Genomic DNA, 27,766 nt, shown 5'->3' with positions numbered 1-27,766 from the left:
TTCTGGCCTGGTGCTCTGACACAGCTTTGGGTACCCAGCTGGGATGTATTTCTTCAGGAAACCACAACCCCCCTTCCTTTTTAAACTGGTTTTATTCTATGCTTTTTTTTCTTTTTTTTTTTTTTTAACATTCATAAAACATTCATTACAAAAGAAGTGCTAATATGGGATGGTTTTGTTTGTTTTTTTTTTTAACTTTTTTTTTTTATATATCAACAATCAGAAATTCACATTTTGAAAGGACGGGTCATACTTTTAAGACACACATTCAAACACTTTACTTTAAGATACAAAATTTTAAGGGAATATAAATCACTTACAAGGAACAGATATCAAAAAAAGAAAAAATAAAAAGGAAAATTGTAAGAGTTCAGTTTTACCAATTTCTTCACCTACATCTTACAAGCTCCTATTAGGCCAGTTCTGCGAGGTGCAGCTCTTCCACCCTTCCCAGCTGTGCCTTAAATACTCATTTAAAGCCAAAGCATGACCCAAAGCATTGCTATGGGCCTGAATTCTGCACTGAATTATGCACCTGCTCTCAGCCACAGACCCTAATGTCTTGTTAATTACCCCAAAACTCAAGCCTCCACCTTGGTGCTCATATGTGGCTCAGCTCAGACATCTTCCCCTTTGAACATAAATGTTTGGCTACCTGAAAACTTCCTCTGGGAAACAGATCATCTTACATGCCATGCCTCACTACATACACAAAAAACAACAACAAAAGCTTAATTCCTTAGCAAAACAGACACTAATTGCTCACAGTGTGCCTCGCAACCACGCTGCTCTTGGCAGCCAGAGCTGGAAGGTCAGCAACGAAGAGGTTTGAGGACAGATGTCATGGAAGGAGATTTTGGGACTGGAAGAGGCACTCAGGAGTTGCACTGACTCTCTTGAGGAGGCCCGTGCCCTGCAGGGGCGATGAAGGTGGGACAGAGCGGTTCGCTGCCTCGGCTCAGAGAGACCTACTGAGCCTGCTGCCCACGCTCAGAGGTGATTTGTTTTGCAGGCCTTGATTGGGATGCTGTAAACAAAGTCAGGAGCCACATTGCTGTTAGTCCAGACATCAAGCCCACATCCTGCAGGTCACCAAAATGTCCACTGGGGCAAGTGGACACAGCACCGGGGTTGGGCTTTGCTTCGTGGGACGGGTGAGAATGGGGGCATCCGGAGCAAGGCAAGTCCTTGATGTAGTGCTAAGGGTATTGCAATGTTTGCAAAAACAAAACAAAACAAAAACAAAAATAAACCACAAAAAAATAAAAAAAATTGTATAGGGGGAGCCAGCAAAAGCACGGCGATAACCCTAGAGCAAAGTCCGGTGTGCATCTCTGCTCCCAGCCAGCAAACACGCAGCCAATGCCTCTGCATGAGGGAGCAGGCCAGGCACCAGCAGCCCTTGCTGAGTACATGGTGCTAAAGGGCAGCTGGCTTTGGGAAGAAAGCATCCAAAAGAGTTGGCAAATGTGCTGAGGCTTTCCAGTGCAGCCCCATTTCCTCCAGCCAGCTGGACAAGGAGAAGTGAACTCTGCCAGCGTGAAAACTCTGGAAGCTGAAATATCCAAGGTAACCCCCAAACAAACCTCTGCTGGGTACAGATGCACAAGAAAGCCATGGAAGTTGTGAGAAGTAAAGGCTGGAAGGCTCCACTGTGGCCAACCAGAGCCTGGGCAGGGACTGCCCAAAGTTTCATGAGATGCCACAGGAGCATCATTCCCTACCAGAGCAAGAGGGGTTAAATCTGGCGTTTCACCCAGCCATGAAAATAAGAGGGGAAAAAAAAAAAAGAAGACAACAACTCACTTTGGAACACCCTGAAGCTAAAGATTTAGGAAGGCAGTCCCAGCCAGTGCTGCCGGGGCACGTCCTGCACTTGATGCACGCTTGCATAAGGCCATGTGGCTGCCTGAAGCAACGAGTGCACCTCACTGGGCGAAGCTGGGGTTTTTCATTACAGAGGAGCACAAGGCAGGTTTTTCTCCCTAGTGTTGCCTCACCTGCCCAGAGGAGGCTGGGGTGCACTGGGCCAGGACACTCAAGAGAAAAGCTAGATGCACAACAGCTAGCAGCCAGCATCAAAACTGTCTCCATTGTGCACAGCTTCCTACCATCATGGCAGACTTTGCTCTTCCAATTGTGCATGCAGACTGTACCTTTCATTGCCTTTCCTGCCTTGACCGATGGCTTGTTTTGACTTCATGTTGATCAAAGTCATGACCCTAACTGGACAAAGCTCACAGCAGGTTGGGGAGGCTGTTGACAGTTTTTGAGCTAGGATGGTATGAGATGTACCGCTTCCACTGAAGTTGGGCAGGGTGACAAGACACGGAGCTAAGCGCCTTCAATATTAAGAGGCTCCAATAATAAGCAGATAAAAAGACCAACCCTTCAGGGATGCTGAGTCAGGCAGGACTTCCATCTGATCAAGCGCTGCTCCCATGCCAGTGCAGCATTGAGCTCCCATGGAAAGGCCTCTATGAGCAAGCAAAGCACTTAAGGCACGTGGAAATCTGCAAAGATTTCAGAGTTTGAGGCAGCACCCCTTCTATTTCTGGGCAAAAGGAGATGTTTCTACCATTCAAATCCGTCATGAGCTTGCCTCATGGGGCACTATGGTCAGAACAAAGATTTTGTGGTAGATGACACTGCAGAAAGGCAGAAGCAGACTCAGAAAAGCCAAAGGAGGGGAAGTGAAACAGACGCCTTGCTTAGAGGAACAGACACATCACAACACACCAGTATATTCTCCAGCTTGCACAGGGACAAAAGGAACAGAAGCACAGACCACAAGACCTTACAATGCACTAGCCAATGCGAATTAAAAAACAAAAAGGCCAGAGGGACATGCAGGATGCAGAGCTTTTTACAAGGCTCCTGTTTCTAACAGCAGGCGATGGGGAGAAAAATCCGATGGATGACAATTCCACAGGCAGGATGGAAGCCACCTTCAGTCCTTGCCCTCTCCTGAGCTATTCCTAATTCCCATGCCTCCTGTATCCATCCTACTGTGGGTTTCACTGCTCAGGGCTTCACAGTCTTCAGGCACCGAACGTGGAGGTGAGAGGTGCCTAGAAATTTGCCTGTCTCCCCCTGTGCTTTTATGGTAGATTTTGCAGGATACTTTCATCAACCCCATGAGTAAATGCAGTGGAAAAGGAGAGAAACAGCTCAAAGCAGGTCCTGCTGCCCATTCCTCCTCCAAAGCTGTGTCCCCTGCGGAAGGGACTGTGCTGCCCAGACATAGCACACCAGAGGGGACAGGGCATCTGGAAGGGACAACAAGCCTCCACCTATGACCTCCTTTAAAAACACATTTATTATCTGTAAACCTCTGTTGTGACATATAGAAAACTGGGGAGATAATCAAGTTTGAATCCTGATGAGAATTCTCCTTAGAAAAATGGTTAGAGGAAAAAAAAGGCGGCTTGAAAATTGAAACTGTCCCAAGAAGAAGTGTTTCTGCTAGTTAAAAGCCTTCAACTAGAAGAACTATTTCTTGTCCTTTACAAATGTAGTGCATCTGAAATCATTGAGAATTACAGTCTGGCTAGAAAAGGGCCTGTGCTTGGGCTGTGGAGGATGCTGGTGGCAACTGTGCACTTGGCACATCACATGTGTGCTTCAGAGGCAGGACAGCCCGGCAGTAGCTCGCCATTCACCACTGCCTCAGGGCTCAGCATCTTGTCCTTGCCAGAATCCAAGCGCTGCTTCTGCAGCATCCTCTGATGCACCAGCGGGACGACGGAGAGCACCAAGCCGCCGATGATGGGAGGCACTCCAGCGAAGTAAAAACCAGCATGGTAATTCTGAAAATAATCATTGAAGTATCCTGGAAGAGAAGAGCAATGGTGGTTATCCTGCTTATTTAACCAGGACAGGAGAAAAATCAGACACATGCCAAACAGTCTCCAATGCAGGCTGAGTAAGCACCCTTCAAAAATAACACATTGCCATTTATCGGCTCTGGAAAATCCTTCTGATGCAGGATGCTCTGTACAGCCCACATTAGATTTCCCTAATTCTAGGAATTCCCTTCTGGCAATGAATCATTCCCAGACAATTTTTAGCTCAGATTCCAACTGCAATCAGTTAATGTGGTCACTTTGTTCTTGCGTCCCTTTCTCTGTCCCCTACTTTCCTTGGCATGGAGAAAAGCACAGAGATACTGCATGCAAACCCCACAAAACACAATAAGCCAGAAAGTCCAAAAGCTCCTATGCCAAAACACCACCGTCAGTGACAGCAGCCATAAGCATCTGCTCCTTCCCAAGAGCAGGATCCAGGTGCAGCACCACAGTGTCACCAACCTGCAATTGGTGTGCCCGCAGTCATGGGCACAGCCATCAGCCCCATCAGGTACCCTATGGCCTGGGACGCTTGCATGGGCCCCACCAGCTCAAAGGCAATGGGGGCCATAATGGTGGTGAAGCAGCCATCGCAAAGGCCGAGGAAGAGGCAGATGACGATGACGCCCTCAAACCCTCGGCACTGCGGGATCATCATGCACATGATGCCGAACAGAACAAAGGATGCAACCTGGGGAGACAAAAGCAGGCATGTCGTTGGGGAGAGGCAGCAGGAAGCCATTCTGCTCCATCCCTCTGGTCACTTGAGGGTATCTCTGCTGGGCAGGAATGGGGAGGTCCCCAAGCATGGAGCACCAAGAGGAGCAAGTAACGGGCTTTGTGTTTTCTTAGCTTTGCAGACATGATGAGGACCAGCAAAGCCAGAGTCATCTGATCACACAAGCAAAGCTACAAGGCCCAGGGACAGAATATCCACCAAGTGTCCCACTGGAAGGAGTGACAAGCTGTTGGCAGGGAATATGGGCCACCCAAGGGCAGCCAAGTAGAGCAGGCACCATGATTACCTGCAGGTAAATCTTCTTCAGCCCAGGTATGCAGTCCCCAATGCGGCCTGAAATCAAGCGCCCCAGCCCAGACATGCCTCCAAGACAGACTGGGAGAATCCAGTCTTTTTTGGTTTCTTTAAATTCCTTCTCCACATATTTCACCTAGAATGGAGGGAAGGACATAAGGACATGAATCCACAATTAATTCACTTCAGCAGTGAGCTCCTGGATTTGGGGTTGGTTGTGTGATACCCATGTTTACACTACATGGTCACATCACCTCCACCCGCCTCACACCCTGCAGCCCCCTCCCTGCCCACCATTGATGCTCATCCCCAAAACAGAGAACATGTGGGAGCATTACCAACTGCTTTTCCCCTCCTCTAGTCCCATTCACAAGGCAGTTTCTTAGTTTTGAAGCTTTTGATGGCTCAGTCCCTGCTGTTTCCCTCCTCCTGCCCACTTTTGCCTTTGCATCTCCACCCCTAGTCAAAGCTCTTACCAGGTGCATGTATGGTACAAAATACCCCAGGACAGCTGTAGCAATCCCAAAGGCCCAAATTCGATAGGTCTTTCTCCGGAAAACCCTCAAGTTGAAATACTTGCGCATCTGGGCCCAGCACTGCTGCCGCATACTCCGGCTGCCCAGTTTGTCCTGCCCATCATGCTGAGAGTCACAGGAGGGTGGCAGGAGGGGCCGATATGTCAGCGACAAGAAGATCTGGATGAGCATTAAGGCACTGAGCACTTGGAATGTATGCGCCAGCCCGATGGCCTTTCCCACCATCTTCAGGAAGAAGGGCAGCGGCACGGAGATGAGGCAGCTGCTGCCGGCCACGATGCCATTGGCCAGGCCAAGGCGACGCTTGAAATAGTGACCAAGGATGACCAGCGAGGGCTGAAAGGCAAAGGAGCTGCCACAGCCAAAGAGGATGCCATATGTGAAATAGCGAACTTCCAGAGACCTAGTGGGAGGAAGACATTGAGATGGTCACAATATGTGGAGGCAAGGAAGCTGTCTCACCTGCTGCCCTGCAAACCCTTGTGTTGAGCCTAAGGGCAAGCATACCCCACATAGTCAGCCTGGCCTCGAGGAGCTTATTCCCCAGCCAAGGCAGGGATTATCCTCAATCCACAGCTGGCATGTTAAACCTCCAGGAAAATGAAGACTGTCTGGAGAGTGCTTTCTGCAAGGAGGAGGAGGTAGCACCAACCTGCGTGCCTTGGGAAGCAGGCTTGAGTGAGTGGTTTTTAAATACTGCAAGCAGTTTTCTAAGGTAGGCAAAGGGTGTTATTTTTAGTTACAAGTCTTTTTTTTTTTTTTTCCCCCCTTTCTTTGCACTGAAACAACTAATTGAAAACATTCTGCACCCAGTATTTCAAAGCAGAAGGCACCAACCTCAGTTATTAGGCACTTAGGGAGAGAACATCACATTTCTGCCCAGGCTCCAGGCTCCTTAATTATGTTCTCCTTTAAGCTCCTCTGGGAGCTTCAATTAGATGGTTAATAGATCTCATTTATACCTTACAGAGGTGTCTGTGCTCAAGCAGGGAGCGATGCGGCTGCCCTACAGAACAGCAGGAAGTCTGAGAGCCTTTGGAAGGAGTTTCTTCCCAAGGCCAGCCTGGTTTTCCCAAAGAAACCCAGCTCCTGCCTTAGCTGAAGTAAAGGAGTGCATAACACCCTTCTGTTCACTCCAGATGGAGTATTATTTCATCCCTGTGTAATACATTCACTTGCAAAAGTCTGCCACAAAATGCTGCATTGGAAGACACTGCAATAGATAGGTCTGGGCAAGCAATGCTGCACCAACGGGGTCTTCTCTCCAACACTCAGAACTGCTCATGTGAAATGCTGAGTACTGCTCACAGAGCAAATAAAAAGCAGATCAGATCTAACAGAACAGTTCAAAACTGAGCAAATGTTTACAAGCACATCATTTCTTCCATGACAAACTCTTCTCTTTAGCAAGCCAAGCAGGACAGGGAACATGAAAGCTGTGCCCAGGGGCTACAAGACAAACTGCTGTCTTGAAAGGCAATTTTCAGCTACGTCGGGGCAACTCCACATCAGAAACACATCCTGGAGTCAGTAGGCAGCAGGACAGTTCTGACCGCACACTCTCCAGCCCTGGCCACCTCAGCTGGGTTACACCAGCCTTGGTGCCACAGCTAAGCTGATATGTGGGATAAAGGGAGACAAATGTCTCTGTTCCCATCTGCTCTCCATCAGCACTAAGACATCCTTGTGGGACATCACCAAAGCTAGGACTCCTTCCAGCTTCACTGCTTAGTCAGGATTTGCCACCCTGCTGTCTGGGAAAGCAACCAGCTGCTCCCTGATAGGAACAGAGTACAATCTCCCTGAGACAAGGGAGTCTCCTATGAAGAATGAGGTTCTCCCACGGATAATGAATCTGTTTGGAAGAGGAGGTATTCCAGAAGTCCACATCCTCCTGGAACACGGAGCTCTCCCACGGATAACAAGTCCTTTTGGATAAGGTCTCCTGTGGGTCAGGACAAGGAAGCCTCCCAAGGATAATAAGGTCCCAGTGGGTAACAAAGTGCCCATAGGTAACAAGCTCTACTGTGAGGAGGAAATGCCCCTCCAGTGGCTGCCCCTCACTGATGCTCCCCAGGGGAAGAGCCCTGGCTCAGCCCTGCTGGCAGAGCTTCAGAGGCAGAAAATGCAGAGGGGAGGGAGAAGCAGAAGGGATGGAATTCAAAGCTCAGCTCTGTAACACAACAGAAAATGCAGCAGTAATAGCAAGGTCCTAGGTGTAGCAAGTGGAGGTTTGCTCAAATACAACAGCCATGGGCACAGAAATAAAGGAAAGAAGATGCTTGCCTTCAGAAGGCCTCAAGTATGCAGGAAACTCCAACAAGATACCCTTGCCTCCACTGCCAACCCTTAAATGAGGTTTGGGAAGTGGTGGATCCTGGCTCCACCCCTTCTGGTCACTCAGGTACATTGCATGCCCCTGAGCTCCCTTGGGTTGGCCCTGTTTTCCCACCAGGTTTTTCACCATTGTTTCAAGATGTGACTTAGCAATTCCAGTACAACCACAAAATACCTCACACAGCAAGATTTCTCTCTTCCTAAAGCATGGTGGTTGATATGAACCCAGCCCTTTGTGCCAAATCCAATGACAGAGGCATCCCCAGCCCCATGACCCTGAGAGTCCTCAATTTCCAGGGAGATGTCCCTGTTGCCCTACCCTTCTGCATGGTGACAGGGCAACTACAGATGCAGGGGGCCACGGTTCCCAACAAGGCACCCCAGGGTGGGAGCACGCCAGGCACGCCCTCTATGAAACCAGCAAGTTTTTGCTTGAAAAACCACTTCTTGCAGCATTCTAATTAAAACAATATTGATTGGAACTGAAACCCAACCCACAGCAAAATTTTTATTCAGACAAACTGAGGCAAATGACACTCTGGAGGATGCAGTGCCTTTGAGACAACATGCAAAGAGCTGTGAGTAAAGGACAGTGGGGGCGACCTCTTTTTGCTCTCACCGAGATGGAAATGCATTGGGTTAGAAAGTCTATCACATCACATTGGGTAGAGCTACCATCAAAACGCACATTAAAGAGCACCTGCCTGGGGAAACGTGCAGCAAGCCCCACGCTTGAGTAAAGCTCATGCTTGTTAAGGACAAAACTGCAGCTTGGAGAGGGATGTGGGCTGTAGTTTATCCAGGCTGAACACCCCCGTCTGCCCCAGACTTTTATCCTTACTTGGTGAAGGAGCTGGAGAGGAGCCCGATGAAGGCGATGGCAGCTCCCAAGGCTGCTGTGGTCCTGCAGCCGATGCGGTCAGTGAAGATGCTCACAATGGGAGAGCAGAAGAAAATCATGCCCATGGCCAAGGAGCCAACCCACGCTAGGGAGAGAGAATGAAGAAAGGTCAGGGCTATGACTGAATGGGGTTAGGGCACTGAACAAAACAAGAACCAACCTCAGTGCTGAAGGCAGTCTGGGCAGAGGCAGTCCCATCACACGACTTGTTAACCCCACATGTCCAGCCAGTGTACCACAAGAACCTTGATGGGTTGATGGATGGACTAGATGATCTTAGTAGTCTTCTCCAACCTTAATGATTCTATGATTTTGCTACCATCATTAGGGCCAAAAGGTCCCATATCTCAACTGGAGGTATGGGATATCCAGATCCAGTGTCATGAACACAGCATTTCTTCCCTCCTCACAAAGCCAGGGTTTCCCAACCTCCAGGCGGCTCCAGTCTCCATCAGCATGGTTTTACCATCCCTCCTAACCCCACCAGCAAGAAGACAGATCCAAACACAGCAAACAAGGCACATCAATTGAACAGCAATTAAATAAACCAACAGGCAACTCATGGTGTTGGCATGATGGGAACTGGATGTCAATACGAAATGAAAACCAGAGATGCGGCAGAGGCTGGAAGGAGGCAGCTGGAAGGAGGAGTGCATGGGGATACCTCTCTGCCTTCCGAGAGCTGCTGGCTGTGCTAGCTGACATCCCATCCCCTGGTCAGGACCAGGAGCCCATATCTCCTCTTAACTCACCTATGGAAAAACCACTGTCTGTCTGTCTGTCTGTCTGCTTTAGGAAGCTTTTATTATTTGAGATTATTTCAGCTCCACCCTCAACCTTCTCCCTTTTTAATGGTTTTGGTGTGTGCTTTTGGGAGGAAATGCAGGCTTTCAAGAAAAAGCAATGTGGAAAGGAAAAAATCTCTGTCTACCCACAGTGAGAAGGAGCAAGGGGGGCAGGCTGCACAAGACAGACAAACAGTCAAAGGGGGCAGAAGGGGCTGGAGCACACAGCCTGGTGCATCCTGAAGCCCTGTGCCACATTCCCTGCTGCTTTCTGACTTCTATCTCCCTTGTACCTACAGCAGGAGCTCCGCAAGGCCTCTCAGCACCCAACAGCAGCCGGTCCTCCAGCAGCATGAGACTGCTGGAGAAAATAGCCAGGTCCCCATTAAGAGAAAATTCCTGCTGCAAAACAACCTCCTCAGCTTGGCCTCTCAGGGACCACACAGGGAAGCTCTGGAAGAGCCGGCCCTTCAGAATTAATTGCAGGCTCTCAAGGAGCCAATTTAATCAGAAGTATTCCTTAATAAATTCAGAGAGGAGCAAACACAAGAAGAGAAAAGCCAAGGCCAGGCTGCAGTGGGGGAGAGGGGCGGGAGGGCGGCCAAGATGGGCAGGGCTCGGTAAAGTGGATAATGTGCTTCCAGAACTGTTCCTTCTACTGCAGCCAAGGCAGTAAAATGTGAGATGGCCCCGTCATGTTTGAAGTTTGTTATTTTTGGAAATTGCTTTAAGAAACACGGAAATAAAAGCATAAAGCGTGTATTAAATTTAAAGGGCCAGATTCGGATCTTAACTGCTCCAAGATTTACACGCAAATAAGCAGGATCAATCTCTCACCCAAAATGTGCACTCACATGCTGAGATCAAAGTGAGCCCTGGCCAGCACTCAGCACCGAGTGCTCAGCATCCCCAGCTCCGGGTTGGGGAGAGGAGATAGCTCCCAATTAAAGCTGCTAAACAAAACAGACTCCCATGGCAAATTGCTCTACCTCAGAGAAAAGGCTTACCACAAGCAATGAATAAAAAGAGGTTTTGGTAACAACAGTGAATTAAAATTACTGGGAACAACAACCTGGCTTGCAGAGGATGTTGGGACTGGAGGAGGCTGTGAATCTGGAGGACACCTCTGTGGACAGCAGGGCTCCCACTCCTTAGGGATGTGCAACCTGCCCCTTGTTTTGAGCTGAAGGAGCTCTGCAGATGCTTGGGGTGCAGGAAGAGCCAACAATGGGGCTGGTGACATGAGCAGCCCTCTCCCCTGCCTCTGCTGTAGCAGAGGCTGACCAAGGAGAGCATCCCATCAAACAGAGTGGTCATACAAAGAGTAGAGCTCAGCTATAGCTCCCCACATGGCTCCTTCCCACTTTGACTTAATAAAGATAGCCAACTTGCTGACTTGTGGCGGGTTCAAAGGTAGAGAAGGCAATGGTTGAAGGTACTCAAGAGGTATGATGATGCAGTGGTTAGCAACGTGGCTGAGGCAATCCCTGCTCCCAGCTCTGCTCAGGGCTCTAGATGGAGCAGAAACCAGAGAGCATCCCCATTTGCCCATCAGCCCCACATCATCAGGCCATGGATGCAATGCCTTGGGACCACTGCTGGGAACCTTATGGCAGATAAGGGCTAACAGGAGGTTAGGACCTGCCAAGGGACTTTGAGTGCCAGGTCTGTGTATTCACAGAAGCAGGGACCCTGGGTTAGTCCATGCTTGCATGGTTTTCTTCCCAGTAAGACCACCGCAACCTCCTTCCCCTTCCTTATTTTGGAAATGTTATAGCAGGGCAAGGTAGGCACAGCAAGGGGAGAAACAAATGGCAAAACATAATGCTCCTAGATGCAGGTCCCAATTCCCCCCGGTGCTGAGTACATTGTTCCAGCTTTCACAAAAACACCACTAAAACCCGTGCTGCACAGTACTTTGGGCCAAGCCTATTTGTTCCTTTAAAAACGCCTCTCCAGGGAGACAAGAGGAAGGGACGTCGCTGGCGGTCGTGCTTCCCCGCTGACCCACATACCGCAGGCGGGAGGGATCAAGGGCCAGGAGGTGAGCTCAGATCCGGCGCTGGAGGAAGTGTCTTCCCTCGCTTCCCGCGGCTTCTCCCACTCAGACGGGACGGCCGCTGGAGAGACAGGGACGGGATGGGGATAGGAACAGGGAATGGGGATGGGTAATGAATGGGGATGAGGATGTGCTGCAGAGGGTGTCCTTTCTCAGATGCTTGAAATTTCTTGGAGGATCATCAAAGACCTTCCCAGCCTCCCTGGCTCCTTTTTGGGAGCCCAAACAAGCCAGTGTCCCTGCTGACACAGGCAGCTAAGTGCAGCCCCAAGCATCTGCAGCCAACACACAGCAGCTGTTCTACCCCGCAGAGCTTCTGCGTCATCCCCCTGCTTGCTCAAAGATGAGCCTGAGACATAGCCCCGTGCTAACACCCCGTGCTGAGAAGACTGGAATAAGGCAGGCACACCGTGATGGCTGAGGAGGCCAGCACAGGGCGTGGGAGGAAGGGACAGGGCAAGGAGCAGCACAGCAAAGTTGGAGAGTGGCGAAGCTGGAGAGCAGCAAAGCAACACCAAAGACTCCTCTGGCTGCAAGGGGATACAGTCAGCCCGTGCATCACGTGCAGCCCAAAGCCAGATCAGCTCATTAAGGGTCTAGCAAGCCCTGCTTGGTACCGTACCCAAAGCTTCTGAACAAAGTCCTCCTTCATCAGCTTGTCCCTACTTCCTCCTTTCATGCACAGCTCACAAACAGTCCAAAGCTGGGAATAAAGGGGATTGCTCAGCCCCATGGCAATGCCTCATGAACGCCGTGTCCTTGTCATGGTGGTCCTTTGATGTCTTGTGACCACTAAGTGACAGACAGCAGCCTATGGTCACTGTCTCACAGCCATGCTAAGTGGGGATGGAGGCAGACCATGGTTTGGTTCAACAAGAAGCGATGCAGAGGGTTTGCATGAGGTCTGTGCCTTGGATGTGCACAGGATGCAGACTGAGACTCACTCTGCACCGTGCTCACCCTGAGCCGTGATGCTAGAGAGACTCTCACCCCAACAGCAGCACCACGCGCCTGTCTCTGTGAAGATCCTCAGAACCTGTAGGCAGCACATGCAGTGCAGATGGGCAGCACCGTTTGCCCAGGCAGGCCGGGAAGGATTTTCTCCTCTGCATTTCCTCCTGGCTTACAATTTCTGTGAGATGATTCACCCACTGCTGCCATCAGACATCACTTCACGCCTCCCCAGCCCTGGCCCCTTCTACCCAGCGCTACTGTGGAACCCGGAGCGGTTCCATTTTAACACACATGCCCTCCTCCTGCATGCAGAGCCAATCTGTGATTCGCCTTTCATGTGTGCGATGTTGATTCCTGGCAGCGTTTATCTTGGCGCAAACACCCGCTCAGAAATGCACACACATTTTGAGACTCAAACCCTGCCTTTCGTTCTCTATCTGCTCATTAATCCTCATTGTTCCTAAGCCCCTTTTCAAAACAAACCTGAGGGACAAGAAGGTTCCTTTTTATTGCTGAAAAAAGCTTTCCAGCACCAGAAACACCAGCAGCAAGTGCAGCTGTGCTCACACACATGCACTGTGCCAGGGCCAATACAACCCCGCTGGGTGCCCAATGCCAGAACCCCTTCCTCCAGCTTTTCTCATCTTTGTTTTCTTACATAATTTTCTTCCTGGCTCTGATACCACTCAGATGTCCCCCAAATCAACACACTGCAGCAAACCGAGTCCCTGGGTTTATTTATTTTGCATCTAGCGAGTAGGGAAAGCATGGTCTAGAGGCAGAATTAGGGCTAAGGTTAGGGTCAGGTTTAGGATTAAGGTTAGGGTCAGAATTCAGGTCAGAGTCAGGATTGGAATTAGGGTTAGGATAAGGGACAGGGTTCATGTTAAGGTCAGGATTCTCAGCTCTTCCCAGCTGACTGCACTCTCTGGCAGCTTGAGACTCCCTCCAGGCCCATGCCACCTCACCATGTGTTTATGGGGAAAAGGTCCGTGTTTCTGAGTTCAGGCAGATCCCAGAGCCAACAGCAATGATTAACTTTGGCCGGATGGCACAGGTCAGCCGTGGCCCCGGACACTGGCTGCTGCACGTCTGAAATAGTGAGTCTTTGGAAAAACCATGACCTGACCAAACTTCATGGGGCTTTGGCTGTGATTAACCTCCTCCCAGCCATGTCTGGCCCTGACACCTGGGAGACTGCAGCCTTCCATCATCCTCTGACCCAAAGATGTGTCCTCATTCCAGAACCCACCTTGGCCACTAGGAGTTGGGAGCCTGGGACTAGTGCCTGCCTCTTGCAGAAAGACAGGTGGTGGAGCTCCTGGAATGTGCTGCGTGGCTTCACCTCTTCCTGCAGCCCAACACTTCCAGGAGGTATGGAATGGCAAACCAAGGCACGGATGACAAACCAAGGCAGGAATTGGCAAGGACACAAGCAGCATGGGGATACATTATGAGCCCTCAATGCGCTTGGGGAGAGGATGGTCGCCAGTGGGACCTCTCTCAAATTGCAGACAGGGTGGTCTCTGTCTGCTTCATCCCCTTGAAATCTGTATGCCCTCCCTGTCCCTCCCACAAGCCCGGCTTGTGCCGCGCTTGGCAATCCTTTGCTTTCTGCTGGGAGGCCGGGTTGAGGCCGGGTGCTTTTTTCCAGACTGGAAGAGACAGCAAAGCTCTCCTCTCTGCCAGATTTCTCTCGAGCGATCTTCTGTTTCCCATTAATGTTGAGAAGAAACCATCAGCCTCGACTCCGCGCCCCTCCCAGCACAGCTCCCAGGGGCGCCTGTCAGCATCCCAGCAAAGGGGCAAACTCAAACCAGCCATGCTGAGAAAAACACTCTGTTTTCAAAGGGAATACAAAGAGGCTGAGGAGAATAAATGGAGGCAAAACACTGGGCTTGGAATAGGCTTACAGAGGTCTTTTTACCCCCTGGTTAGGCATTTGACAGCCTTCAAACCCTGGGAGATCTGAGGGTAGGGAAGGAGCAGGGATGGGGCAGAGATGGGAAAGGAGCAGCCCCTGCATAGCATCAGCCTCAAGTTCCCCCAGTTGATAATTAGATGTCCTTTGGCTGATCAATAATTAATTTTCCTTTGCCCCTCTCCTCCAGTGCAACACGTGGCTCTTGCCAAGTTGCAACCCATCATCAACAAAGTCCACTCAACAAAAGCCTATAGCCATGGCTGTAAATACAAAAGTCTATGCAGTGTGAGAAGCTGCTGTGTGGGCTTTCCAAGGGGAGGCCCTTTGCATATTGGCTTTTAGCTTGTTTCGCACACAGGCTTTGTTCCCAATGAAATAAGGCATGGATGGCCAAAGGCTTGGATGGCACTGTTGCACCTCACTGCATCGCCACACCGGTGTGGGGTGGCATGAGGTGATGCTGGCTGCCTGGGGATCCCACAGGGCTAATTAAAAGCAATAGATAAAAAAACAGAGGAATCTTAGTATGAACTGTCTGGGAGCTGAGCCAGAGCTGCTGGGTCAGATGTGGCTCTGCTGGTGGCCACCGGGACACAGCTTCCTCCTCCTGTGCCAGGAGTTCCTGCCTGGTCCCCAACAAGTGCCTCCGTGTAGTGCTCTCATAGCCCATTGATAGAGAAAAATCCCCAAGTCTGTATGTTGTTGTTAAACCACACACCCAGGGGCCAGGAGAGGGGTAAAAGTTCCCTGCGATCTTAATCTCTTCATTGGAGTTCCCTTACATTAAAGCACACGTTTGAGAACACCTGGATATCTCAGAAAAATAGAGCATGTCATAACTAAGCAAATCTGATAGCTGAAGGAAACTGAAGAACAGTAATACAGAGATTATTTATTTTTATTTCAGAGAGGAATGGGGTAGACCCCTTTGCCAATGGGGTGTTACTTTTGGCTGACCTGCTCTCATCTGAAAGTTCTCCAGTTGTGGGAACACGTGTGTGCATAGGGCTGTGTGCATCCGCGTGTGCACGCACGTATACACAAGTATGAAGGAGTGCTGCAGGGCAGAGCGGGGCCGAGGGACACAGGGACCCTGGATGAATCCAAATGCCTGGGCAGCAGTGTGCCTCCAGCCGCGCGGAACACCAGAATTTTGCTGCATCAAGGGCTTTTTGATCAGAATAAATAACAGAGCAGGTTCAGGAAGGGTTCTGTAGGGCACTGGGGGCTTGAGCCTCCTCCAGCTTGAGTTTAAAAGCTGCACATCCTACTTCTGTGCTCAGAGAACCTCCTCCCCAGGGAAATGTTGTATTCTGGGGTCGGCGCAAGGATCAAAGGGCAAATTCCCCTTTTCTAGTAGGAGTCAAGACATGAGAATGATAGTGGTAGCCAGTCACTGAGCAGCCATTTGGCTCATTTTCCTGCTACTTGTTTCCAGTTTCTCACATGAAGAAGACCACTCATGCCCTGTCCCTTGGAAAGGGAAGTGCATCCATGTGCATGGAGCTGATGCCCTTAGGACCTGGGGACAAGGAGGGAAGCCATGGGACACGGATGAGTGCATGGGCACAGCACAAAATGTGGCTCCCCATCTGCAAGGCATCCAGCACTTGCTCTGAGCTGACCACAATGTTCTAGCATTTCAAGGAGGTGGGATAGTCAGGAGGTGTCACAGGATAGGCAATGGAGAAGCCCAAGCAAGCCCCAATCGATGCTCGGGATCCCCCCAAGCCACTGCTGGTCCCACCAGGACATGGAATCGGACCGGTCGGAGCGGCTGGGCGCTTTGCAGAGCCTGGAGAGCCTCCCTTCTGCCTACATTGACAATGATAGACCCATACCAGCTGCTTCTTGCTCAACCTGTTCGACCATTGGGGCTGAGCCAAAACTTACTCATTCATAAGAAAGCACATGGAGAGATTGACTCGTCACCAGCCCTGAGTAATGGGGAAAATGCCAGCAACTCACAGCTCACACACGGGAGCAGAAGGCTGCTTTTCGAGCCTCCATCACATTCCTGAACTCAAATGCTCTGACAAAGCAGGAGAGGGAGAAATGCATTACTGATGGATGTGGCCCTGGGAGATGCCATGTCATGGCCACCATGGCATGGTCACAGTGGCATGGCCACTAGGAGGGAGAGCTCTGAAATCCAGCCTGAGGTTCAGCCCCAAAGGGTTAATGGCCAACCACAGGGTTCTGATCAGGACCTGAAGTACCCACACTCCAGACTGTTTGCTCTATGGTTTGCTTGATGAACTGGAGCAGGGTAGAGTTTAATAACTTTTTAAAAATCTACTGCCATTTGTTAGCCTTTGGCAATACACTAATTTCATGTGATTCTCCCTTAATTAAGTCCCTCTCCCAAAATACATTATTTAGCCCAGATGCAAGCAGAACTGGAAATGGGGAGGCATGAGGGAGGTTCACAGGGATGGGCTGTGACTCCTGAACTTGTGTCACCACATCACTGGAGATGCAAAAACGTGGCAAAAATGTGCCTTGTACTCTGGTAGACATTTGTCTGAAAATGGAAAATCTGTGGTCTGGAGAACACAGTAGGTGATGCCCATCTTGGCTCAAGGGCAACAGGAATGGAGCAGGGATCCCAGAAAACCCCAACACCTCCAGAAGCACAGGGCTCCGCTGAGTTTATTTTGCAAAAATAACAATCAAACCACCCAGTGTGTCTGATATTTGGCAGCACCATATCTCAGTAACACTCTGCTATTATTACATGCCACAATTAAGTGATAGAGTTGTAATTACCTTATCTGATGGCAGTGCTGGCCAGTACTGCTGAGTGGCCAACTTGGTTGTTGCTTTACCACACTGGGCATTTGAAAGCCAAATGAAGGGTTCTGAGATCCCCAATACAAGAAAGGCATTGAACTGTTGGAGCGGGACCGGAGGAGGGTCATGAAGATTATCAGAGGGCTGGAGCACCTCCCCTGTGAGGACAGGCTGAGAGAGCTGGGGCTCTGCAGCTGGGAGAAGACCTTTTAGCGACCTGCCAGTCGCTGAAGGGGGCCTACAGAAAAGCTGGGGAGGGACTTTTTATAAGGCAGGCAGTGACAGGGTGAGGGGAAAAGGCCTTAAACTGGAAGAAGATAGATTTATACAAGATGTGAGGAAGAAATTCTTTACTGTGAGAGGGGTGACACTGAAACAGGTTGCCCAGTGAGGTTGTGGGTGCTCTCACCCTGAAGGCCAGGCTGGAAGGAGCTTTCAACAACCTGGTCTAGAGGAAGGTGTCCCTGCCTATAGCACGGGGTTGGAACTGGATGATCTTAAAGGTTCCTTCCAACCCTAACCATTCTATGAGTCTATGATTCTATGATAAAAAGGCGAGGAGGGTCCGCGAGCAGGCAGGGCATGGTGCCAGGGCAGCAGGCTTAGTGAGGGACTCAGCACATCCAGCTGCATCAGCACAATCGTGGTGTTTATTGCAGAGGAGCCAAGCCCCGGCATCTTGCATACCAGGAAAAGCAAAGCTGGGGATTTTCATCCACACATTCATCACCTCCAAAAGAGCCCTTTTTTACCTTCCAAAAAGGTCAAATGCCAGTGAACTGCTTGGACCATTGGACAAAAGTTGGACTTGATGATCTCAACAACTGGACTTTACAATCTTAGTGGTCTTTTTCAACCTCAACAATTCAACGATTGATTCCAATTCAGACTTTAGGTTTGGAGCAACTTGTATCCTAAGTCTCGCTGTTTTTTCTCTTTTTCTATTTTCATTTGCCTCAGCTGGGCCGAGTGCCCCTGCCGCGGGCAGGTTGCAGACCTCCTGGCCGGGCGGCCGGGTGCCGCCGGGGCGCAGCCACAAAAAAGGCTGATGCAAATCGCATCGTTAGCATTCTTTCCGTTTTAATAACCCAAGGTGTTACCAGCAACAGTGTTACTGATTTTTATCTCCGCAGCGCCTTTTAAAAGAGCTCCAATTTGTTTTTCTTGGAGATCTCATTTTGTTTTATTAAAGCTAACACCGAGAGGGAAAGGAGACATTCTGGGCCCAGAACAAAAATATCCCATTTAAATACCCTGTATTATTTTCTTGGAAACACTTCTCCTTCAACTTTAATTAAGCTCTCCCTGGGCCGGGAGCTTGGCATGCCCAGCTTACAGCGAGCTAATCCCCTGCAGCCCCCACCCCAGCACTCCCTGCTTCCATTGTGTGCACAAACCTCAAGAAATAAATGTGTTTTTGCTAAAATACGCAGATTAATAGCTGGCTCATGACCAAGAACGCCTTGACATTGCCTCTTTGCCACGGAGCACTGCCCTGGTACTCCCTGCTGCCTCAAGCAGGAGGCCAGAAAGCAGCTTTTGGGTTTGGAGTTTTCTAAGTAGGAAATCATAGAATGGCTTAGATTGGAAGGGGCCTCAAAATTCATCTAGTTCTAAACCGTGCCGTAAGCAGAGTTGCTGACCGGTAGATCATACTGGGAAGAGAGTGCTCTGCCCAGTGTCTGTGGTGCCACGGAACCATCGGCCACCAAATGCCACTGTCACCACTGCAGGGCCAATGGCCACCCAGGGGCAGGGCTGCAGGGTGCAGCGCTCCCCAGCTGGGAAATCCTAAGGGGAGTGTGTTTGGGTGTTGGCACGTGTGTGCCCATTATATAATTAGTACCAATCTTTAATCATGGGCAATTCGCTCCGCTGGACTTGGTGCTGAGGATGCACTGGAGCTGCTGTTGTGTACAAGTTGCTCCTCGCCAGGTTCCAGCACCACTGCACCCTGAGACGGCTGGCAAGTACAAACACACACACACACTCACGCAATATCCCCCGAGAGGCAGGATTTCACCTCCCATCTGTGCGCAGGAGCTGCAGGAGTGGGGATTAAGGCCAAGAGCCTGAAACAAAAGCTTTGTTTTGGTGCCTGATGCAAGGTGGCCAAAGAAAGGGGATTTGGGGGATGCCACTTGCTGGACTCCATGTGCCTTGTCCCCACTGGACCCAGGGACTGGTGGGGGCTCATGCCAGAGTCCCCTCACAGCACTGCAGCAGGTAAACCTCAGCAAGTCCCAAGCACCAGCATCAGTCACAGGCAGTGCAGTCTGCAGCAATCTGCTGGTCCCATGTGTGCCCAGGAGACTGCTGCCCTAAATGAGCTGCACTGGGATAAACACCCAGCGTATGGCCATGACCTGTGGGTGTCCGGGCACACCCTGCAAAGGGATGGAGGACAGAAGGGCTTCACCCAGCTTCTCACCCTAAATCATGCATCGGGTGATAAATAAACCCCAAATCCCAAAATGAGCGGGGAGGCTGGAGTGGGACAGCCCTCTGCCCGCAGCCCATGCCCAGCAGCCGGCAGGACCTGTTGTGCGAGGTGCTGGGGGAGAGATTTTCATCGCTCACAGATGCAAAGCGTGTTGCAGCAATGCTGAGTGCGCGTCATGGGGCTTTTGCAACCGCCCCAACTATCTTGGGGTGGATGCAAGGAAATAGCCCGGAGTGAACCGAGCTCCCACGGTGCCGGCAATGAGCAGCCCGGCACACGCTGCCAAAGGAGCATTGCCTTCCCTGGGGACAGGGAATGGGAACGATCCTTCTAGGAAGAGAAGGAGAAAAGAGTAGTGAGCACAAATGTTGCACAGTGTGAGTGCAGGTGCTGTGGAACAGGTGGGGAGCACTCGAGGGCAGTGAGCCCACAACACTGGGTTCAAGGAGGTGCCGCTTTGGGAACAAGGTTGTCCAGAGAAGCTGTGAAGCCTCTATCCTTGAAAGCATTCAAAGCATCCCCTTGGCTGACTGCTGGAGGATGCAGGTAAGGTTTGGGGACCCCAGTTTGATTTGGAAACCTGGGCAGCAACACAGAAGCTCACGAGACTTGTTGGCTGTGCAGGGTGAGAAGAGGAGCCAGCAGTGAATGAAAGTGCCAAATCCTGCAGGTTTGAGTAGGAAGGTGGGAGCTCAAAGCGGGTACCACGGGAGGATGCTGGAGGCTGAGCACAGTGCAGCTCTGTGGCTGCCGCTCCCTTCCAACCTCTGGGCACTGCTGAAATGGATTGGGATTGTTTCCAGGAATTACCTCCTGTGATTTGCTCTGCCTGGGGTTTCCCTCATGAGGGGGCCCACACTCCAGCCCCGGGGGGAGCCATGCTAGCTGCTCCCCTCAGGCTCTCCTCGTGTCGGTTGTACTGAAACGCTTTATTTTGTCAAGAATCAGAGTCACTCCTTCAGCAAGCCTCCCCGCCCCGTTACGGTGTTGGGTTACAAACAGCCCTTTCCAGCTAAGCTCACCCATCCTAATGGGTGTTCCAGGAGAAATTTCCCCCCTCAGATTAAACGGAAAGCCAGTTATGGAGATGCCATCAGCCTGGCACAGTGAGACCCGTGCATGGAGGGCTGCGCAGCTAACTCACTGGGGCTGGGCAAGAAGAGAAGGCTGCTCCTCCCGCTCCCACGCACGGATGGGAGGAGGAGGCTGATGGACAGATGGGGGGGGGGGGGGAGGGAGAAGGAGGACGGACACACAGACATGCCTGAAGGACTGTGGCCAAGCAGAGCAGCTCCTGGGGTCATTCTTCTGGGTGCACTCAGCTCCCATTTTGAGCAATGGAAACATTAAATATTAAGCAAAGAGAGTTAATCTGTACCTAGTGTATTGACAAAGAGCAGAAAAGGGGGGAAGAAGAAGATAAATAAGAATATCGGGGGAAAAATCGATGCGGTCCAGCAGCCACGCTCGGCTGTCACTCAGCACCTCGGCAGAGCAGGACAAGTTGCTCTGGCTGAGCGCTCACATGCCTTTTTTTTTATATTTATCCCAGTGACAGTGATCCCCCCGCCAATCTCTGCCTCCCCCCAAAAGCAAACAAACCCAAAAGCACAGAGTGTGCCGTGCTGAAGTCCCGGCTGGGCCCCACGCTGCGAGGGGACGGCGGTGGTCCCGGCAGCGAGCGCAGCGCTGCTTGTTGACGGCCGCCTCGCAGTATATTTCTCCAAACAAAGCAGCGTATGCATTCAATGCATTGTTGGGAGAGGGTTTGTTTTCAAAGCCTGACCCGAAATTTGAACTCCGTGGATCCTGCGTTTCTCAAGATCAAACGCGAGAAAATGTGACCAGTGCAAACAAGAAATAAACCTTGATAATTATAGCTGTGCGCTGGGCGGCTATTGTTTGGCTCAGACCAGTACCCGCTTCAGCATAAACAGAACCCTATTTTTAAAGGGATGCCTCAACGGCCGTGGCCGTGCTCAGCACTGGGCTGAGAGCCCCTCCAACATGAGTCCACCTCCCCGGGCATGGGGATGGGAGCCAGGGTGCGGAGCCCTAGGGCTGTGTCAGGTATTAGGGCAGGATGGACTGCGTGTTCCCATCACATCTGCACAAGACAAGGGGATCCCAGCGTTCGGCTGCCGCTGCCAGCCATGAAAAGCAGAAGGACACTGGGGCATGGACGGATGGATTCAGGAAGGCAGTATCAATTCACACTCATGAAGGAGCTCCGATATTTTCCAGATTACGTTTGCACACAAACGACCGCCGCAGGGAAATTATGCAACCCCAAGCAGGAGCAGTGAGGAAACCAGGGGAGGAAGGGTTGAGGGCCCCACACCACATCCCACAGCCCCCAGCATTCACCCCAAAACCCACAGCCCGCTGATACCAGACTCATCCCCACGTTGTGGCTCTCAATAGCCCCTCTGCTGGATGACCAGGCTGGAACGCAGATCCATCACCCAGGCAGCGTAATTCCCCACCCCGGCTCACCTCACACACCCACACACCTTTCTTTTTCGAGGCCTCTGTGCGGTCACAGCCACAGATAAATATGTCTTGGGAGTGAGAGACAGATGCTGTCTCCTCCAAACTCCGTCTTGGGCATGTAGTCTTGAAACCACCAGGGCTTGTGTTATTCAATTTCTTTTGTTACTGCTTCTATGTTCCCAGCTCTGCCTTAGGCTCTGCAGATAGGATCATGGCAAGCAGGAAGCAGCCAGCTCAGCGATGAGCTGCCCAGGATCTCACACATGCACAGCCCATCAATCACTGTAATTACCCCAGCCACACGCGCCCTGCACACTGCCGTGACACTGTCACTTCTGTTTCTCCGGTGACAGCATCGCAGGGGTAATTCCCCATTCTCAGGTGGTGCCTTTGGGCTGGGATCACCTCTGTCTTCTCATAAGGACTGGGGACAGCTTGGCCACCAGCGGTCCCCAAAGTGGGCTCTGAGCTCCCTACCAGCCCCAGTCCTGTGTCCCATGCAGAGGGACAACAAAATCACTGGGTTTTGCCCTACACCAAGAGCTTGACCATGAGTTACAAGTGAGGTGGGCCATGGGTGTCAGGATGGAAATGACCTCATGAAGGTTGGGCCTCTGGCACATCAGGGACCCTGACTGCCACCCCAGGGCTGGGGTCCCCTCACTGTGCAGTGAAATGTCCCTTCTCCTGTCAATGCAACACAGCCCCGATGGCTGGGTCCCCGGCTTCTACTCATATGTGCAGGTAGGCACTGTCTGTGGCCTTATGCCTGCCCAGGAAAGCAGCTTCAAGGCAACGTGGCTGCAGGGCAGATGTTCACCCTGCCTGTGGATCCCAGAGCCAGGACAGAGGGACAGCCAGCCAGACACCCACGGCGGGAAGCGAGAATCACATAAGAACCACATGAACTCCACGGGCTGATCCGGTATCGCTCTCCCTGCACCAAGAGGTAGCGGGCAGGACAAGCTCCGGGCATGCTTTTCGGATGAATTACTTTTAATTGAGTACATCGCAGCTTAGGAACAACACATGATACTGCGGCGGATAAATATAGGGACGAGCTCGGGGCCGGGGGGGCAGGGAGAGGTCCGGCTCCACTCGGGGCCGGGAGGGGCCGGGGAGGGCCGGAGGGGACCCGTACCTGTTTTAAACTCCAGCGTGGGGTCCTTCTTGCCCTCGCCCAGGTCGCTCTGCAGCATGGTGTAGATGATCCCGAAGGAATTGTGGATGCCGAAGATGGAGCCATTGCACCAGGCGGCGGCAAAGACCACGACCCAGCCGAAGCCGCCCTCGGGAGGCTGGAAGGGCGCGGCGGCCCCGCTCGGCCCCCGCTCGGCCCCGGTCCGGGGCTCTCCCTCCCCGCCCTCCTCCGCCGGCCCCCGCTCGCCGCCCTCCGCCCCGCGCTGCGCCATCGCGGCCGCGCTCCGGCCGCCGCCCGCCGCCCGACTGCCCCGCAGCCGGTCCCACATGCCCGCCACCCCCCCCCGCCCGCCCCCTCCTGCCGCAGACTCACTCCCCGCCTCCCCTCCGCCGCCTCCATCCTCCTCCTCCTCCATCGCGCGGCCCCGGCCCCTACCTGCCGCCCGGGGCTCCCCCCACCCTCCCCGGGCCCCTCTCCTCCCGGACCACCCCCTTCCCCCTCGGAGCGGGCGGCGCTTCCCCGGCCGCCCCCCTCCTCGATCCGCCGGGGCTCAGCGCCGGCCCCCGCCGCCCCGCATCGCCCTCCGCAGCCGCATCCTGCGGCGGGAGCGGCCCCGGGGCGGGCCCCCACCGGCACCGCCTCCGCAGGGCCCTACCCCGAGCCCCGCGGAGCCCCGGCCCGGGAAGGGAGGACTGCAGGGGGCCGGGGTTGTACAGGTGACGGTTGAGCTAGGAGCGTGGCCTGACTGGACTCGGGGCTCGGTGGGTGGGGGCTGCAACGCCGAGAGCTTTTATTTGTGGCCCCCGACTGCAAAAAGAGGCGGCGGGGGGGAAGGAGGGGGGAAGATGCGGAGCTGCGGGGACTGCGTCTGGAACGCCCTGTTCAATTGAAAAAAAAACAACTCCAAATCCATATATTAAAGGCTCTTTCCCCACGCCGGGGCTATTTACACCGCCCGCATACCAGGCGCGGGCTGCCGTCTCCCCGTACCCTAACGGCCGAGCGATGTCAGATCGCTATCAGCCCGGCCCCGCCGCCCGACGAGCGCGGCTCCGCTCGGCCCTTCCTCCGCTGCAGTCTCCTCCCCGGATCCCCGTTCCCGGCTCCCGGCTTCGCTGCGCTCGGAGCATCTTCCACTGCCCTCTGCCGACACCCGGGGCTCGGAACAGCTCGCTCCGTGCTCCTTTTTTTCCTTCATACCCACTGCGGAGCTGCAAAGCGAACGATGACCGCACAGCGAAGTGGGGTTTAAAAAAGGGCAGACGGGAGGAAGGCGGCCGGCAGCGTCATCTGCGGGATGCCGGGAGCGGAGCATCCTCCGGTTCTGGTGGGAGGAAGGGAAACCGCAGCGGGAGGCCGAGCAAAACGCGGGCGAAAGGCAGCTCCGAAGAAATGTTTGTTTGCTGGATGGAAATATCTCGTGGGAGCATCCTGGGAAGCGCAGCTGTAGAAACGGTCTGCAGCATCGTGGCTGCAGTGCCAGCAGGATCCAGCCCAGTGCAGGGCTGTCCTGAGTCACGGGACAACTCTGACAGCTCCGGCTGCCCGCACAGCGGCGCTGGGAAGGCAGCCCCGGCAGTGCCATCCCCACACCTGGAATGGCCACTGCCCCAGTTGCCCACTTATTAGCATTGCTTCTCTTCACTTCCATCCACGGCCATGACAGCTAGTACACGTGGCTGCACAAGGCACAATAAACCCGGCAGAAAGAACCTTCTCAGAGCAGGGAGCTGCAACACCAGACCAAGGCTGGAAGGAGGCAGCGAGTGGCCATGGGTCCAGGCTGTTTCCAGTACCCAGCAGTGACAAAAAACGCACGCCACAGTATCCCTTTCCTCCTGTCCTTCCCTATGGCCTTAATCACATTTGAGATCAAAACATTAGGAAAGGCATTTTGTACAACATTAGAAACATGGAAGCTGGCCCCATTTGGGTTGGCTGAAACACGAGGGCACCTGCCTGGGCTGAGCCCCAGAGGTCTTCTGGGCACCTCATGCCACCAAGCCCGATGCGTAGCTTCATTTTGTCCGTGAGCATTGCAGCACTGCATTCACTCCTCATCACCAACCACTTGAAGAGATGGAAAGGGTGGGTTCTGAGAGCGCTTCTATTGCACCTTTGCCTTCACCAGGAGCTGTGAGGCCCCTGGGCAGGGCCCTGCACCCTGAGCAGAACTGCCAGAATTGCGCTGCCGGCGGGGAGATGTGGGGCTGTGCACAAAGGAGGCGAGGATCCAGCTGGAAATTAATGTTTTATAGAACACCAAGAAAAATCAGAGAGGCTAATTACGGTGATAATCATCACGGCCTCCAGGCATTTCCATGGAAGTCAGGAATTACCCAGGATTACCTCACCCTCACAGCCTGTGCAGGAGGGGAGCGTGCGGCACCGCACCGCCTCCGGCCCCAAAGCTCCTGGTGTGCAGCTCTGGTGCATGGTGCTTTGCTGCCCTTTGGGGCCATCAGAGGGCCGGAGAGTGGGCACTGCCTGAGTGCTCCGAGGCTGCATCTGTGGTTCATTGGTGGCAGGAGTTGGTGGTCGTTCCATGCGTCTGGGGGCAGCAAGGTGCCCGTAGCTCCAGCTATGGAGAGTGGGGAGCTCAACCACAGAGCTGCCTCTGTGGGGCTGCATGCAGGGCCTCCCTTCCAAACCTGCCTTGATGAAGCCCTGGGGCACTCATGAAGATAACCAAGGAGTGAGTCACTGAAAACCTCACCCCGTGCCACAGATCATCCCTCTGCCAAAGTTCTCTCTCTCCCCCACATGCCCGTTTGCAAGGCAAAAGGCAAAGCCCAATAACTCCAGCTGGACTTTAGTGGTGGCAAAGCCCGGAGCCACCAGCAGCCCTACAGCCATGTTCCTGCCACATAGAATCACAGAACCCTCTTATTTATAAGCTCACCTGAAGTACTGAAAGGCTACAATGAGGTCTCTCTGGAGCCCTCTCCAAACAGAACACCCCCAGTTCCCTCAGCTTTTCTTCATAGGAAAGGTGCTCGAGCCCTCTGAGCATCCTCAATGCCCTGCTCTGGACATGCCCCTACAGCTTCACATCTTTTCTGTGCTGGGGGCCCCAGACCAGGAGGCAGTACTGCAGATGAGGCCTCACAAAGGCATAGCAGAAGGGGACAATCCCCTCCTTCTTCCTGCTGCCAGCCCTCTGTTGTTGCAGCCCAGGGTACTGTTGCCCTTCTGGGCTGTGAGTGCACACAGCTGGCTCATATCCAGCTTTTCTCCCTGAGGGATCTGTCTTGGGACTGGTGCTCTTTAACATCTTTATCAGTGACATTGACAACGGAATCGCGTGCATCCTCAGCAGGTTTGCTGATGACACCAAGCTGAGTGGTGAGAGGGAGGGATGCCATTCAGAGGGACTTCAACAGACTTGAAAGGTGGGCCCAGGTGAATCAAATGAGGTTCAGCACAGCAAAGTGCAAGGTTTTGCACTTGGGCCGGAGGAATTCCAGGCATCCATACACTGGAAGGAGCAGTCCTTGAGAGCAGCCCTGCAGAGAAGGACCTGGGTGGATGAAAAGCTTAACATGAACCAGCAGTGTGCTCTTGCAGCTCGGAAAGCAAATGGTAACCTGGGCTTCATCAGAAGAAGGGTGGCCAGCAGGGACAGGGAGGTGATTGTCCCTCTCTGCTCTGCTCTTGTGAGGCCCCATCTGGAGTACTGTGTCCAGGTCTGAAGCCCCCAATACAGGAAAGACTGAGAGCTGTTGGAGAGGGTCCAGAGGAGCCACAAAGATGACTGGAGCACCTCCCCTGCAAAGACATGCTGAGGGAGCTGGGCTTGTTCAGCCTGGAGAAAAGAAGGCTGGGTGTAGACCTCATTGCAGCCTTTCAGTACCTAAAGGGAACCTACAGACAGGAAGGGAATCAACTCTTTGAAAGGGCAGCTAACAGCAGGACAAGGGGAAATGGTTTGAAGTTGAAGGAGGGAAGATTTAGGTTGGATGTCAGGGGGAAGTTCTTTACTATGAGTGTGGTGAGGTGCTGGAACAGTTGCCCAGAGAGGTTGTGGATGCCCCATCCCTGGAGGAGTTCAAGGCCAGGTCGGATGGGGTCCTGGGCAGCCCGGTCTAGTATTAAGTGGGGAGGTTGGTGGCCCTGCATGTGGCAGGGGGAGGTTGGAGATTCATGATCCTTGAGGTCCCTTCCAACCTGGGCCATTCTGTGTGTGTGTGATTTTCATCCACCAGAATGCCCAAGTCCTTATCTGCAGGGCTGTTCTCAAAGAGTTCTTCTCCCAGTCTGTACCGTATCTGGGATTGCCCTTACCCAAATGCAGCACCTTGCTCTTGGCCTTGTTGAACCTCATTAGATTTTCCTATGTCCCCTTTTCGAGCCTATCCAAGTCCCTCTGGATGGTGTCCCTCCCTTTTACTGTGTCAACTGCGCTACTCAGCTTGGTGTCATCAGCAAACTTGCTGAAGAGCACAGGTCCCAAGATGCATGTCACTTGTGACCGCCCTCCACCTGGACACAGAATCAATGACTACAACCATCTGGCTGT

General features: G+C 52.6%; 1 protein-coding gene across 1 annotated transcript; it reads right to left on the bottom strand.

The window, feature by feature from the left end:
* Positions 1 to 173: 173 nt before the first annotated feature.
* Positions 174 to 23,677, bottom strand: SLC16A2 (solute carrier family 16 member 2). The gene is made up of 6 exons (XM_085230598.1): positions 23,248 to 23,677; positions 8,596 to 8,740; positions 5,358 to 5,820; positions 4,874 to 5,017; positions 4,311 to 4,539; positions 174 to 3,832 (listed from the first exon to the last, which is right to left on the bottom strand). The coding sequence occupies exons 1-6, from the start codon at positions 23,660 to 23,662 to the stop codon at positions 3,612 to 3,614; spliced, it is 1,617 nt and encodes a 538-aa protein (XP_085086724.1). The 5' UTR covers positions 23,663 to 23,677; the 3' UTR covers positions 174 to 3,611.
* Positions 23,678 to 27,766: the final 4,089 nt, after the last annotated feature.

This window comes from Meleagris gallopavo, chromosome 9, assembly GCF_905368555.1.
Source record: "Meleagris gallopavo chromosome 9, MGAL_WU_HG_1.1, whole genome shotgun sequence".
In the NCBI taxonomy this organism is placed as follows: domain Eukaryota; kingdom Metazoa; phylum Chordata; class Aves; order Galliformes; family Phasianidae; genus Meleagris; species Meleagris gallopavo.
The sequence above is the reverse complement of the archived record's forward strand: the minus strand, read 5'-3'. Positions and strand labels throughout refer to the sequence as shown.